We start from the raw sequence: 12,789 nt of genomic DNA, 5'->3' as shown, positions 1-12,789 counted from the left end.
TCTACAGTAAAGAGTGGGAGATTGACTCAACTCTCAAACGTGACTTACACCTGTGACTCGAAGACTCTTTATAAATATAACCGTGACTCCTGTCCATCATCATGTACACACTTAGGACATCTGACTGCAACTAGAAACCCCGACAGATGCTGAAAGAGGTTTAAATCAACGATTAATCCATTTTGACTGTGCTAAGTGCATGTGCAATGTACTTCACGAAAGACATACTGTAGTTTTGTCAAAGCAAAGTGCAACACAAAGGTAAGCGCATTGTTGTTATTTATTTGTTGACGGATTTTTGTACAGTATCAATGAATTATGCATTTTGGCAGTGGTGTGTGCATTAACGTGTGAAATGCCTGTTTATTACATTGCTTTTTCCAATCTCTATATTGGGCACTTTTTGCACGTAAATTGGCTCCTTACTGTTGACATTGAAAATCATGTATGTGTTTTTCTGAGGGATAGCCGCTTTGACAGTTTCTACCTGGACATATAGTGATATTTGATTTTTTTTTTTTTTTAATCATCAATGTTATGTTTTAAGGAGATAAAATGGTAACTTACTTATCAACATTGATTGGTATGGCAATAAAATAATATCATATTATTTTGGCAGTTAAAGTTTTTTTTTTCTTTTCTTGGACTAGTTGCCTATAAGTATTGTAAAGGTGCAAAAAGTCAAAATTGTTATCAATAACCAGGCATGTTATCAATAACCATTTTTTTATATATAGAAGTGTACATTTGGTGAGGTTTTTGGGCTGGAAATCGTCTACCAAATCTGGCCACACTGATCACACATTCAAAAAATGGTTATTGATAACATGCCTCTGAATTTTGACTTTTTGCACCTTTACAATATTTATAGGCAACTAGTCATCAAATCTTCCGCTCCATGAAACACATTAATGCTCAGTAGTATATGGTTCTTTAATGTATTTGCATTGTCCTAAAATGCATTCATTTTCAATGGGAATATATGCGGCTGAAACGCGTAGAAAAAAATCAAAACATTTTTAACATTAACTTTTTAATATAACATTATAGTCATTATGGCCTTTAGAAAAATGTATGCACTGTGGCGCGGCCTAATCTTTTGTCCTCAAAGGGATACTTCACCCAACAATGAAAATTTTGTCATCATTTACTGACCCTCAAGTTGTTCCAAACCTGTATGAGTTTCTTGGTTCTGAAGATATTTTTGAAGAATGTTTGTAACCAAGCAGATAGAGCAACCATTGACTGCCATAGTAGGGGAAAATACTATGGCAGTCAACGATTGCATATAATCTGCTTGTTTACAAACATTCTTCAATCTTCAGAACAAAGAAACTCATATCGGTTGGAACAACTTGAGGGTGAGTAAATGATGAAAGAATTTTCATTTTTGGGTGAACTACCCCTTTAATGGCATTTTTTCCCCTTACATTACTTTTACTTTTATACTTTAAGTAGTTTTGAAACCAGTACTTTTACACTTTTACTTGAGTAAAAAGCTTGAGTTGATACTTCAACTTCTACAGAAGTCTTTTTAAACCCCAGTATCTATACTTCTACCTGAGTAATGAATGTGAATACTTTTGACACCCCTGTCCGGGAGTGACGCGCAATGACATGCTGCCAAGATGGCAACGGCATCTCGTCCATACGTATTTTTTTACAGTCTATGCGTAATACGCATGCGCATGACGTCACTGTTTTCACAAATTCGTATTTTTGTTGTGTAGCCGACATGGAGACGATAACAGTCTCAACAGTTTCCCTTTGAAACCCATTTTCACCCCCCCCCCCCCCCCCCCCAATGCAAACATGTTTTTGTGTAAATGAATGGCCAAAGCACAAAAAAAAAGTTAAACAATAAAATAAAAAAACAGTGTTGTGTAAACGTCCCCTAAAATTATGAAAATCCTTTTTGTTAATGTCAAAAAACCTAAAATAAAATAAACAATAAATATTAGGTGGAAAACGTTTTAAACTAAACTTTTCAACTAAAAACTCATTTTATTTCAGTTAGTGACCAAAGCAACATTTCTAAGTTTTAAGTTTAAGATTAGCCTATCTATATTTTATATAACAAAATTACTCAAACTTACCCTAAAATTAAAAAAATTTAAATATAAAATAAAAATGTATTCAATATATTAATAAATACTACAATAGTATATACTAAAATATCTATAAATTATGACAGAATAACTAATAACTGGTAAATGATGACAGAATATTAATATTTGGGTGAACCATCCCTTTAACTGTCACTAGGGCCAGATCTGGTATGCAAATGGGCGTGCAGTCAAAATAAGTCAATAAATAATCACTCACCTCCTCTGAGCACCAGCACATTGACCTCACTGCCCATGGGCAGGTCTTTGAGGATGTCCACCACCTGCGCATGGGAGAGGGTCTGTACGTTCTGCCTGTTAATTTCCTTTATCACATCCCCCTTCAGCAGACCTCGACACCACTGCGCATCCAGAATCATCTTCACTTTCTGGCCTAGCGGACAGTCTGCGATGGCAAAGCCAAATCCACTCGGCCCCTTTATCAAAGGCACGCTGACCAGCTCGGGCTGCAGCAGGGTGGCTTCCCCCGCCTCTGGGTAGCGTCCGTTGGGCATTGCTGCAGCTGGGTGTCTGCTATCGGTGGTCATGTAATGGAGGTCCTGCAGGGAAGGGGTGCCGTCTGAATGAATGGGCTGCCCGTCTATCCCCGGCACGGCAGTCATTTTGTCGCCTGCGCCCTCTTCGCTGGAATTGGTGTCCTCTGGTAGTGGGTATCCACGGCACAAGACCATATCCACATACTGATTCACAGGAATGGACTGGAACATCTGCACCACATCTGCATGGGTCTTGCCCAACACACATGCACCGTTTATGTCCACTATAACATCACCTAAACGAGAGAGGAGGAAGAAGCATGAATGAAGCAGATGTCGGATCGGTTCCAAACCCTAGTGTGCTGTCTACCTAAAAAGCTTAGGCACCAAAACAGCAATCCTGATGCAAAAGCGGTTCCAAACAGGACGGAGCGAAAATGTTATGCCACATAAGATACCTTGTTTTGGCCTAAATGTAAGGCATCATCACATGACAAGCTCAGTAAAAGTGATATTAATTTTGTACTGACTTGTGAATTTGTTCCATGTAATTAAAATCCACTATTTACCCCAATATATCTGTGTTTTTAGTTTTCTGTGTTATATGTTATATGTTTTATATGTTATTTTGTTATATGCTTTAGTAATTTTTTATAGTTTCTATTAATAGTTTTTGTTAAAGCTACAATATGTAAATTTTTGCAGTAAAATATCCAAAAAACACTAGGCCAGTGTTATATATTTTGTTCAGTTGAGTACTTACAATATCCCAAATTCCAACTATTTGTAAATCGTGAGAAAACTGCTATTTCAACCAAGGAACCGGGACGTGTGAGGAAGTCGCCTGTCGATTGCGTCATATCTGCGTTACCTTTTATTTTGCAGAAACGCTTTACTCTTACTGTAGTGAGCAACCAATGTCATTGCAGCCGCCGAGCGAACACGCAGAGTAACGTCATAACATAATTTTCAACACACTCACATGTATCTAATATGATAAACAGAGCTGCGTTATCTCATACTCTTGACCGGCAAAGCGGAAATGGCGCCGGCGACTGTGGCATAATAAAAGTCCCACTGCTAGCGAGGTGTGTGTTGTGTTCATTTTATTAACAATTGCTCCAGCGGCCTTGTTCAGCTCCCACAAAACTGCCCGAGTCTTTTTCCGATTCTTTTCCACCAGCTGTGAGGTGAAGACCACGTCACAAGATTCTTCACTCAAACTTGGCATCATCAAGCTACGCCTTTGTTTTGAATAGGCGACCTCTAGTGGACGGAAAAGTTACATAGTGCACCTTTAAGTTAAGGATTTTCATCTCAAATTTCTATTTAATTTGAGCTTTATTTCAATGAATGAAAATTATTTTTAATAGTTAGTTTACAATAGCAACACTGTTCTTGTGCTTTTTAGAATGTTTTTTTAGCTTATCAACATGCTAACACTAGATTCATTTTCCTGTGCATTCCTAATGCAAATAGGCTACATCAAAATATATATAAAAATACATATTTTTGGACAAAGTCTAAGGCAGAATGGAAGGAACTTCCGAAATGCATCGCATCAATTTAATTTTCAGTTACTGAAAAGTACCAACAAAAACGGTTCATAATTAGTTCTTATTAAAACACAATTTCACCCAATATCTGTGTGTGCTATGCAATTTGATTTATCTTAGCAACATTAGACTTGTGCACTTCATTTGTGTGTGGGATGTGAGTGATCATTAAAGTTAAGTCATTTAAGTCTATATAGAGTCTTTTAAATCAGTCACAAATAAGATATAATTTTATGCAGCATAGTGACTTTGAAGGTAGCTGTGCACTGACTATGTCAACAGACTGTCAATTTCGGCACAAACACAAATCCTGCCAGTGTGTTTAAACTGTTCACTTTGATTCCAGCAATGAGAGCTGTCTTGGCTCCTTCTGTTCTGTTCATGGGGGTATGAGTATGATATGCAGTGATAAAAAGGCAGTGCCCAAATAACCATTACTCGAGCTAAAGCTAAAGTCAATGATTCGCTCAGTTGGTGCAGTGGTAAGTGTGTCTATTGATCAATGCAGGGAACGTTGGGGGATTCCTGCATCCTTTTCTACTCCGGACCAATCAATGGCATTCTTCCAGGCTCACTTCATTTCTTGAAAGTGATTGTTCTACCCAAGTCATCCTTCTGCTTATACAGTAATATTGGCATGGAAAACACAACCTGTCAAACCGCCACAAGCATCAATGTTTCTTTCCGATCACCAGGAACTCACAAGTAACTAGCCATGATGGTAGTAGATGTTATGTTAACAAAAAAGTTAATTATTTCTCACTGACCGGCCCAATAAATATTGCAAATATTGTTTCAATCTGTTTAGCTGACTTCACGCGACTTTAAATAAATGCTGTTCTTTAAAATAGATGTTTCACGGTTTCCACAAAAATACAAGCAGCACAACTGTTTTCAACATTGATAATAATCAGAAATGTTACTTGAGCGGCAAGATTATAATGGTTTGTAAAGGATCATGACACTGAATACTGGAATAACTGGAATACTGACCCCAAACTTTTGAACATTATGTGAATTACATAATCTGTTATTTTATTTTCAATTTTTTAAATGAATCCCACCCCTAAACGACACACGAGAATGAAACAAACTGTCATTGGTTGATTTGCATGCGTTGAATGAGTTAAGGATCAGATTTTATTCTGCAAGTCAAAAGTCTAGCGGTGCAAGACAAATACCAACATAAGTAAACAGTGAGAATCTACAATTAAAGTCAATTTGTAATGGATTAAATGTTTTGCCAGGTCAAAAACAGCCCTCCATGGCTTTTTCGATAGCATGTTGAAAAAAACGTAAGAATTTGCATAAATAAATTAGATGCAGATGAATTTACCCCTCAGCATGCCTCTTTGAGCCAACTGAAGCATGCTTATTGCCCCACACTCGAATCCAGAATGAAATGTATATCTCGGTTAAACTGTTTTACAATTCTATGTACAGCCTGATGTCTCCAGGGAGTTGAAGTTTACTGGCAGTTGTTTCCTCACATTGTAATGAAATGTAGGGAGTGTTAGTGCAAGCGCTGCAATTATCGCCAAACGCGACTCAGCGGGAAAGCCAGTTCCCCTGATGCTCACCCACTGATTCTGATTTATTCTATCGCTATCTATGCGGTCCCGCTGTGGGCACTTTCACATGATTATTTACTTGAAATCTGGTAACCCAGCAATGTGCCAAGAAATGGATGTGGCATCCGACAATGCGAGATTGAATGAGTCAGGGTGTTAATGTGTTTAGCTATACTTAGATCCAGTTAATAATATCGATAATATCAATATTCATAAAATAACATAACAAAATAACAAATTAAGTAACAAGTTCCCTCAGAGCTAAATGAAAGGACTTACCCGAAGCGATTTTGTTGTCGTGTGCGGCGGGTCCATCTCGTAGGACGTTTTTCACTTGAAGGAATTCATCAGGTCGGTCTCCACCGATGATGGTGAAACCGAAGCCCTGAGGACTCTTCCTTAGAGTTGTGCGCAGGATAGCACCCTGCAACTGAGATGGGTCTCGTGTGAATCCCCTCAAACCAGCTTCATCTAGAAGACAGAGAGAGAGAGAGAGAGTATGTGAGACTAACAATTTAAAGCTTGTTTACTAGGCAAGACAAGGTGTATGTACATCTAAGCAAGCTGTTGGTATAGAAATCTCAAACGTTTGTTAAAATGAATGAAGTTCCCTTTTAATCTGATCTGTTCCTGCAGTGCTTATTACTGCACTACTGAAACATCATGAAAACAGGCTCAGAAAGAAACAGAGTACAGCGGCACAGAGAACTACAGATAAAGAGAGAAAGAGAGAGAGCAAAAGGTACATTACAAAATGAGGGAATGATAGAGGGATTGTTTTATAAATATCCACACACACTTCAATTAATCGTCGTAGTCCATTCATTACACTCTACCGCAATTACTCCTCCTCACCATTTACCCTCAGAGCAGCATATTTATAAAAGTGTTCTGGTTAAGATCTTTTAATAAATAACCACTAAGTAAATGCTCAAGCAATATTTGGCGATGTTTTCATTTGAAAAAAAAAAAAAAGGTTATCTGATGAGCAAATCATTTATTTTTTCTTAAACCAATTTGTGTGGTCAGTGAGCACATTTGCCAGCTGTGTAAATTGTGTTGCCATACTCCAATCATGTAATATGTTTAAATTTAATTTATTCCTGTGATGGCAACGCTGAATTTTCAGCATCATTACTCCAGTCTTCAGTGTCACGTTCCTTCAGAAATCAATTTAATATGCTGATTTGGTGCCCTATAAACATTTCTTATTATTATCAATGTTGAAAACAGTTGTGCTGCTTAATATTTTTAAAGTTAACACATCCTTGCTAAATAAAATTATTGTTATATTTATATACACATTAGGAATATATTTACTGGTGCATCTCAATACATTTTGTGTCATAATATTTTCACGACATACAGCTCTGGAAAATATTAAGAGACCACTTAACATTGAGAAATCAATGTTAAGTGGTCTCATATTTTTTTTCCAGAGCTAGCTATATATATAATCAAAATTCATTAAGAATTCATTGTTCAGTCTCATATATATATATATATATATATATATATATATATATATATATATATATATATATATATATATATATATATATATATATATATATATATATATATATATATATATATATATATATATATATGAGACTGAACAATGAATTCTTAATGAATTTTGATTCATTAAGATTCATTAAGAATTTTGATTCTTAATGAATTCTTAATGAATTCTAAATGAATTTTTCCACAACATTTCCACATAATTATATATATATATATATATATATATATATATATATATATATATATATATATATATATATATATATATATATATATATATATATATATATATATATATATATATATATATATATATATATATATATATATATATATATATATATATATATATATATATATATATATATATATATATATATATAATTATGTGGAAATGTTGTGGAAAAATTCATTTAATTCAGCACTTCAACTTAAAAGGTGAAACAAATATATTATATAGACTAGATATTTCAAGCCTTTCTTTGTAATAATTTTGATGATTATGGCTTACAGCTTAAGAAACCCCCAAAATCAAAATCTCAGAAAATTAGAATGTTACATGAAATAAAAAAAAAAAAAAAAGGATTTTAAAAACAGAAATGTTTGCCCTCATAAAAGTATAATCATGCATATGTACTCAGTACTTGGTTTGGGCCCCTTTTGCATGAATTACTGCCTCAGTGCGGTGTGGCAAGGATGCTATCAGCCTGTGGCACTGCTGAGGTATTATGGAAGACCAGGATGCTTCAATAGCGGCCTTAGGCTCTTCTGCATTGTTCAGTCTCATGTCTCTCATCTTTCTCTTGGCAATGCCCCATAGATTATCTATGGGGTTCAGGTCAGGCAAGTTTGCTGGCCAATCAAGCACTGTAATCCCATGGTCATTGAACCAGGTTTTGGTACTTTTTGGCAGTGTGGGCAGGTGCCAAGTCCTGCTGGAAATGAAGTCAGTATCTCCATAAAGCTTGACTTCTGAAGGAAGCATGAAGTGCTCTAAAATGTCCTGGTAGACGGGTGCGTTGACTCTGGACTTAATAAAGCACAGTGCAACACCAGCCGATGACATGGCTCCCCAAACCAACACAGATTGTGGAAACTTCACACTGGACTTCAAGCATCTTGGACTGTGTGCCTCTCCATTTTTCCTCCAGACTCTTGAGACCTTGGTTTCCAAATGAGATGCAAAATTTGCTCTCATCAGAAGAGAGGACTGGACCACTGAGCAACATACCAGTTCTTTATTTCTTTAGCCCAGGAAAGACGCTTCTGGCGACATTTGAAGCCCATGTCCAGGATACGGCTGTGTGTGGTAGCTCTTGATGCAGTAACTCCAGCCTCAGTCCACTCCTTGTGAAGCTCCCCCACCCATTTGAATGGCCTTTTCCTGACAATCTTCTTCAGGCTGCGGTCATCCCTGCAGTTTTTGTACCTTTTTCTTCCGCACTTTTCCCTTCCACTTAACTTTCTATTAATGTGCTTTGATACAGCACTTTGAGAACATCCAATTTCTTTTGCAATTACCTTTTGAGGCTTTCCCTCCTTGTGCAAGGTGTCAATGATGGTTTTCTGCACAACTGTCAGGTCAGCAGTCTTCCCCATGATTGTGAATTCTACTGAGCCAGACTGAGAGACCAATTAAAGGCCCAGGATGTTTGCAGATGTTTTGGATTAATTAGCCGATTAGAGTGTGACACTTTGAGCCTACAATACTGAACCTTTTCACAACATTAACATTTTCTGAGATTTAGATTTTGGGGGTTTCATAAGCTGTAAGCCATAATCACCAAAATTATAACAAATAAAGGCTTGAAATATCTTACTTTCCATGTAATGAGTCTAGTGTATAAAAGAATAACAACAAAAACTACTCAAATAATGCACAATAGTTTTTGGGTATCATTCTCTACTTCACCAATGATGATGGTTTCCTATTCTTGAAGGGAATATTACACATTTCCAAATTCCATTCTACAATTATTAGATATTACAAAAACCCCTGGAGGACTGTGGAAATGATCTGTAGAAAGTATCCATTAAATAAAAGAGTCTGTTTCTTGCTGCTCAACAAGTTATGTGAAGCGCAACAGCACAGAGCACTTACATCAGATAATCACACAGAGTTATGAAACAATAGAGACCGAAAGTAGCATGGTAGCACTTTATTTCACACACCTGTTCCCCGTGTACCTACCCATGTTCTTATTATAGTAATTACAATAACTGTGTAATAGCTAGGTGCTAACCCTGAACCTACCCCTAAAGCAGTAGTTTCTTAGGCAAGTACACTGTAAGTACATGTAAGTGCAGGTTCTGTAAAATAAAGTGCAACCAGTAGCACTTTACAGTTTCATCCGTTTGATGAATAAAAATAAAGAGAAAACCACAGCTGCATTTTCAATCTTTTATAAACTCTACATTATAAGTGTGATTTATTTTTTCTCTCCCACATGGTTTGAGTGTCTGAACATCATTTCACCTCTTCTACTTGTTTTAAAGACTTTTTTTCTTAAAAGCTCACTGTGTCATTTTGGGGTGAACTATCCCTTTAAGAAGAAGGTGCTCAACACAGACTCTGAATCAGCTGTAAATGGCGGATCTTACACTAATTACTGTCATTTATTACACAGCGTTTTAATTTTTTTCTTGTCTCATTTGAGAGTGGCGGCAGCATCAGATGAGGCCACATCAATCTCATTAGGAGAGCAGGAATGGATATCTCACCGTGTGTGGTGGGAATTGGATTTGCATAATAGCCACATTGATGAGTTGGACTGGCCCTATGAAAAGGATTATGTTGATTGTAATAACCATGGCACACATTTGAACTGTGTGCCACAAGTGTGTGCAAGTTGGTTGTTGGTCACAGGTACACACAAACCCATTACTGCATACTAGATTTATCCTTCTCTCTCTGCCTCAGCTGGTGAGGGAATTCTGGGAAAAGGGGGAGGGTTGATGTTTATGTTCACTTTATTATGTTTCTCATGCATAAAGGAGTCTTATTATGAAATGTTGGAGTATAATTAAAGTGTAGTATGAGCGCTGTCTGTGTGTTTGTGTGCGTGTGTGTGTGTGTGTGTGTGTGTGTGTGTGTGTGAGTGTGTGTGTGTGTGTGTGTGATCCTGGTAAACACTACGTTATGGGACAAAATGTCCCCACAAGGATAGTAATACCACATTTTTGGTCCCCATGAGGAATACAGCTAATAAATCATATTAAAGGGATAGTTCACCCAAAAATGAAAATTCTGTCATAATTTACTCGCTCTCAAGTTGTTCCATACCTGTATGAACTTCTTTCTTCAGCTGAACACAAAGGAAGATATTTGGAAGAATGTTTGTAACCAAGCAGATCTATCTATGGCTATCATTTCTGATTATTCTCTGAAAATATATCATATTTTTGCTTTTATTTGTGCGCACTCATCCCTGTCCTATTCTCAGCTAGACCGTCACCATCCACTCATTAAAGTGTCTTGGCCAGCTAACAGAGCAAAGCGTAGGGGGGCAGCGTCTGCTTTCACTAATGAGACAGAACAGACGTCCATTGCCAGCCTTCCAGAGGGGATAGGGGGACAAAATCAGTGCTCAGAGGACACAGGAACACACAGGAGACAGCAAAGCTCATGGAATTCAAACAACAAACAGCTAAGTCTGGTTTAACCTTGAACAAGCTTCAAGGTTAAGTTCATGAGTGAGTCTTGTGTTGGCCAGTCAAAATACAAAATATATCATTCAATTCAATCATTCAGAATAAACAGGACATAATTCCAGGGCTAGGCAGTAGATAAACTATGTTAGTATATTAGTATTAGTATATTATATTAGTTTCCCTCATAAATTTAAATATGGCTCGGAATTATTATTATTATTTTTTTTTAAGAAATTGATGCGGCAAAGAATGAATATTGATCGAAAGTGACAGTAAAAACTTAAATTTTTATAAAAACATATTTTGAAATAAATCCATTCATCAAAGAATCCTGAAAAAAACTGTCTCACGGGTTTCCACAAAAATATTAAGTAGCACAACTGTTTTAAAAATTTGACAAATATTTCTTGAGCAGCAAATTAGCATATTAGAATGATTTCTGAAGGATCATGTGACACTGAAGACTGGAGTAATGATGCTGAAAATTCAGCTTTACCATCACAGGAATCAATTACAAAAAATTTAAAATTGTAATATGTTACAATATTACCGTTTACTATATTTTTTATCAAATAAATGCAGCCTTGTTTAGCATCTTAATACCGCAGACTAAATAAAGATGGCGTCTGAAAGTTGCGGTTTGTGGACAATTTGTGTGTACGTTTTTGACCAACGATTTCTGCTTTTGATGTAATTTCAAGCGAGTATTGTAGTAATTACACATTTGCTTAGTTATTTGCTTAGTTAAGCTCTCTCTATTTTGTTTTAGATCATTATCTGCCTCAGAAGTCTGCCCGAGATCAGTCATTGCCTGATAGGGCAGCGCGGAAACAAGTCAGCTGCCTAAGTTATCACACGCAGCCATTGTGTTTACATGTTAGCATTAGCACAATGTAAGGCATGTTAGCATTAGCAGTAAGCCATTACTAAACTTTTCAGTGTAGCCTACTCTTATTTTGCATCCTATTTAGGACGGACAGTATGCAAATTGGGACAAAATGTATGCAAAATGCTTTGAAACCTGATACATGAGCAAACACCTTTTGTAAACAAGAAAAACGCAGAGAGAGAAAACGTCAAAATGAAAGAGACGGAGCTACTACTTAGTCCCATTAGAGGACAGAACAATGATGTTAAATTAACAGTAAAACACCAGCAACAAAGTGGAACGCGAACATTAACATGAGCAGGTGAGCGTAACTGAGCAAGTACACGGCCACACATAAATACACACACAGATGGTAAAACACACATGCTAGCTGATTATGTTCTCCTGATGGAAATGCTCTGCCCCTACTTAAATCAACACTTGACCATCTTTTGAGTTCACTTCACACTTAAACTGTGTACTAATCAGGTGTAGGCTACAAAAGCTGTCACTGAGTCAATACCCTTTCAAAAGGTACACCTTTGTACCTTATTTACCTGCATATTAGTACATTAAAGGTACATATTTGTACCTAAAGTGACCCTTTGAACGGGTACTGCCCATGCTTTTGTAAAAAAAAATTCAGAGAGTGTGTGATGTGATAAAACATTAAGAAATAAATCATTTCCGTTCCATGCTAATCTGTGTTTTTGTCCTAACAAGCAATGACCTTGATAAGCAACGTCTGACTAGATATTTCGATGGTCGCTTGGTTTCTATTTTTGTCACATCACGTCGGCTGGCTCTAAAGTCTCAAATCCTGCGTCACCATCTTCAAATTAAGCATAAAATATGTTCAGCTTTCTGTATATTGTTACTTCTTCACACAATATTCATTTTCAGTGAGGACAGAAATATTACATGACAATGCAGGAAACAGTTTGCATGTGACTTTTGTCACTTCCTGATCTCATTCCCATTGAAGCGTTAGGTTGGTCAGTTTTGATAGAACGC

At 36.6% G+C, this 12,789-nt stretch overlaps 1 protein-coding gene across 2 annotated transcripts in view; it reads right to left on the bottom strand.

Annotated features, from left to right (window-relative positions):
- The window catches only part of magi3a (membrane associated guanylate kinase, WW and PDZ domain containing 3a), a 167,689-nt gene that overhangs the window by 20,520 nt on the left and 134,380 nt on the right, over positions 1-12,789 (bottom strand). For both annotated transcript variants that reach the window (XM_079803371.1, XM_079803372.1), the window contains 2 exons: positions 6,009-6,200; positions 2,326-2,898 (listed from right to left, as the gene is read on the bottom strand). In XM_079803371.1, coding sequence (XP_079659497.1) covers positions 2,326-2,898; positions 6,009-6,200 — 765 coding nt within the window. The remainder of the gene's footprint in view (positions 1-2,325; positions 2,899-6,008; positions 6,201-12,789) is intronic.

This window comes from Gobio gobio (genome assembly GCF_949357685.1).
Source record: "Gobio gobio genome assembly, chromosome: 21".
In the NCBI taxonomy this organism is placed as follows: domain Eukaryota; kingdom Metazoa; phylum Chordata; class Actinopteri; order Cypriniformes; family Gobionidae; genus Gobio; species Gobio gobio.
The sequence above is the reverse complement of the archived record's forward strand: the minus strand, read 5'-3'. Positions and strand labels throughout refer to the sequence as shown.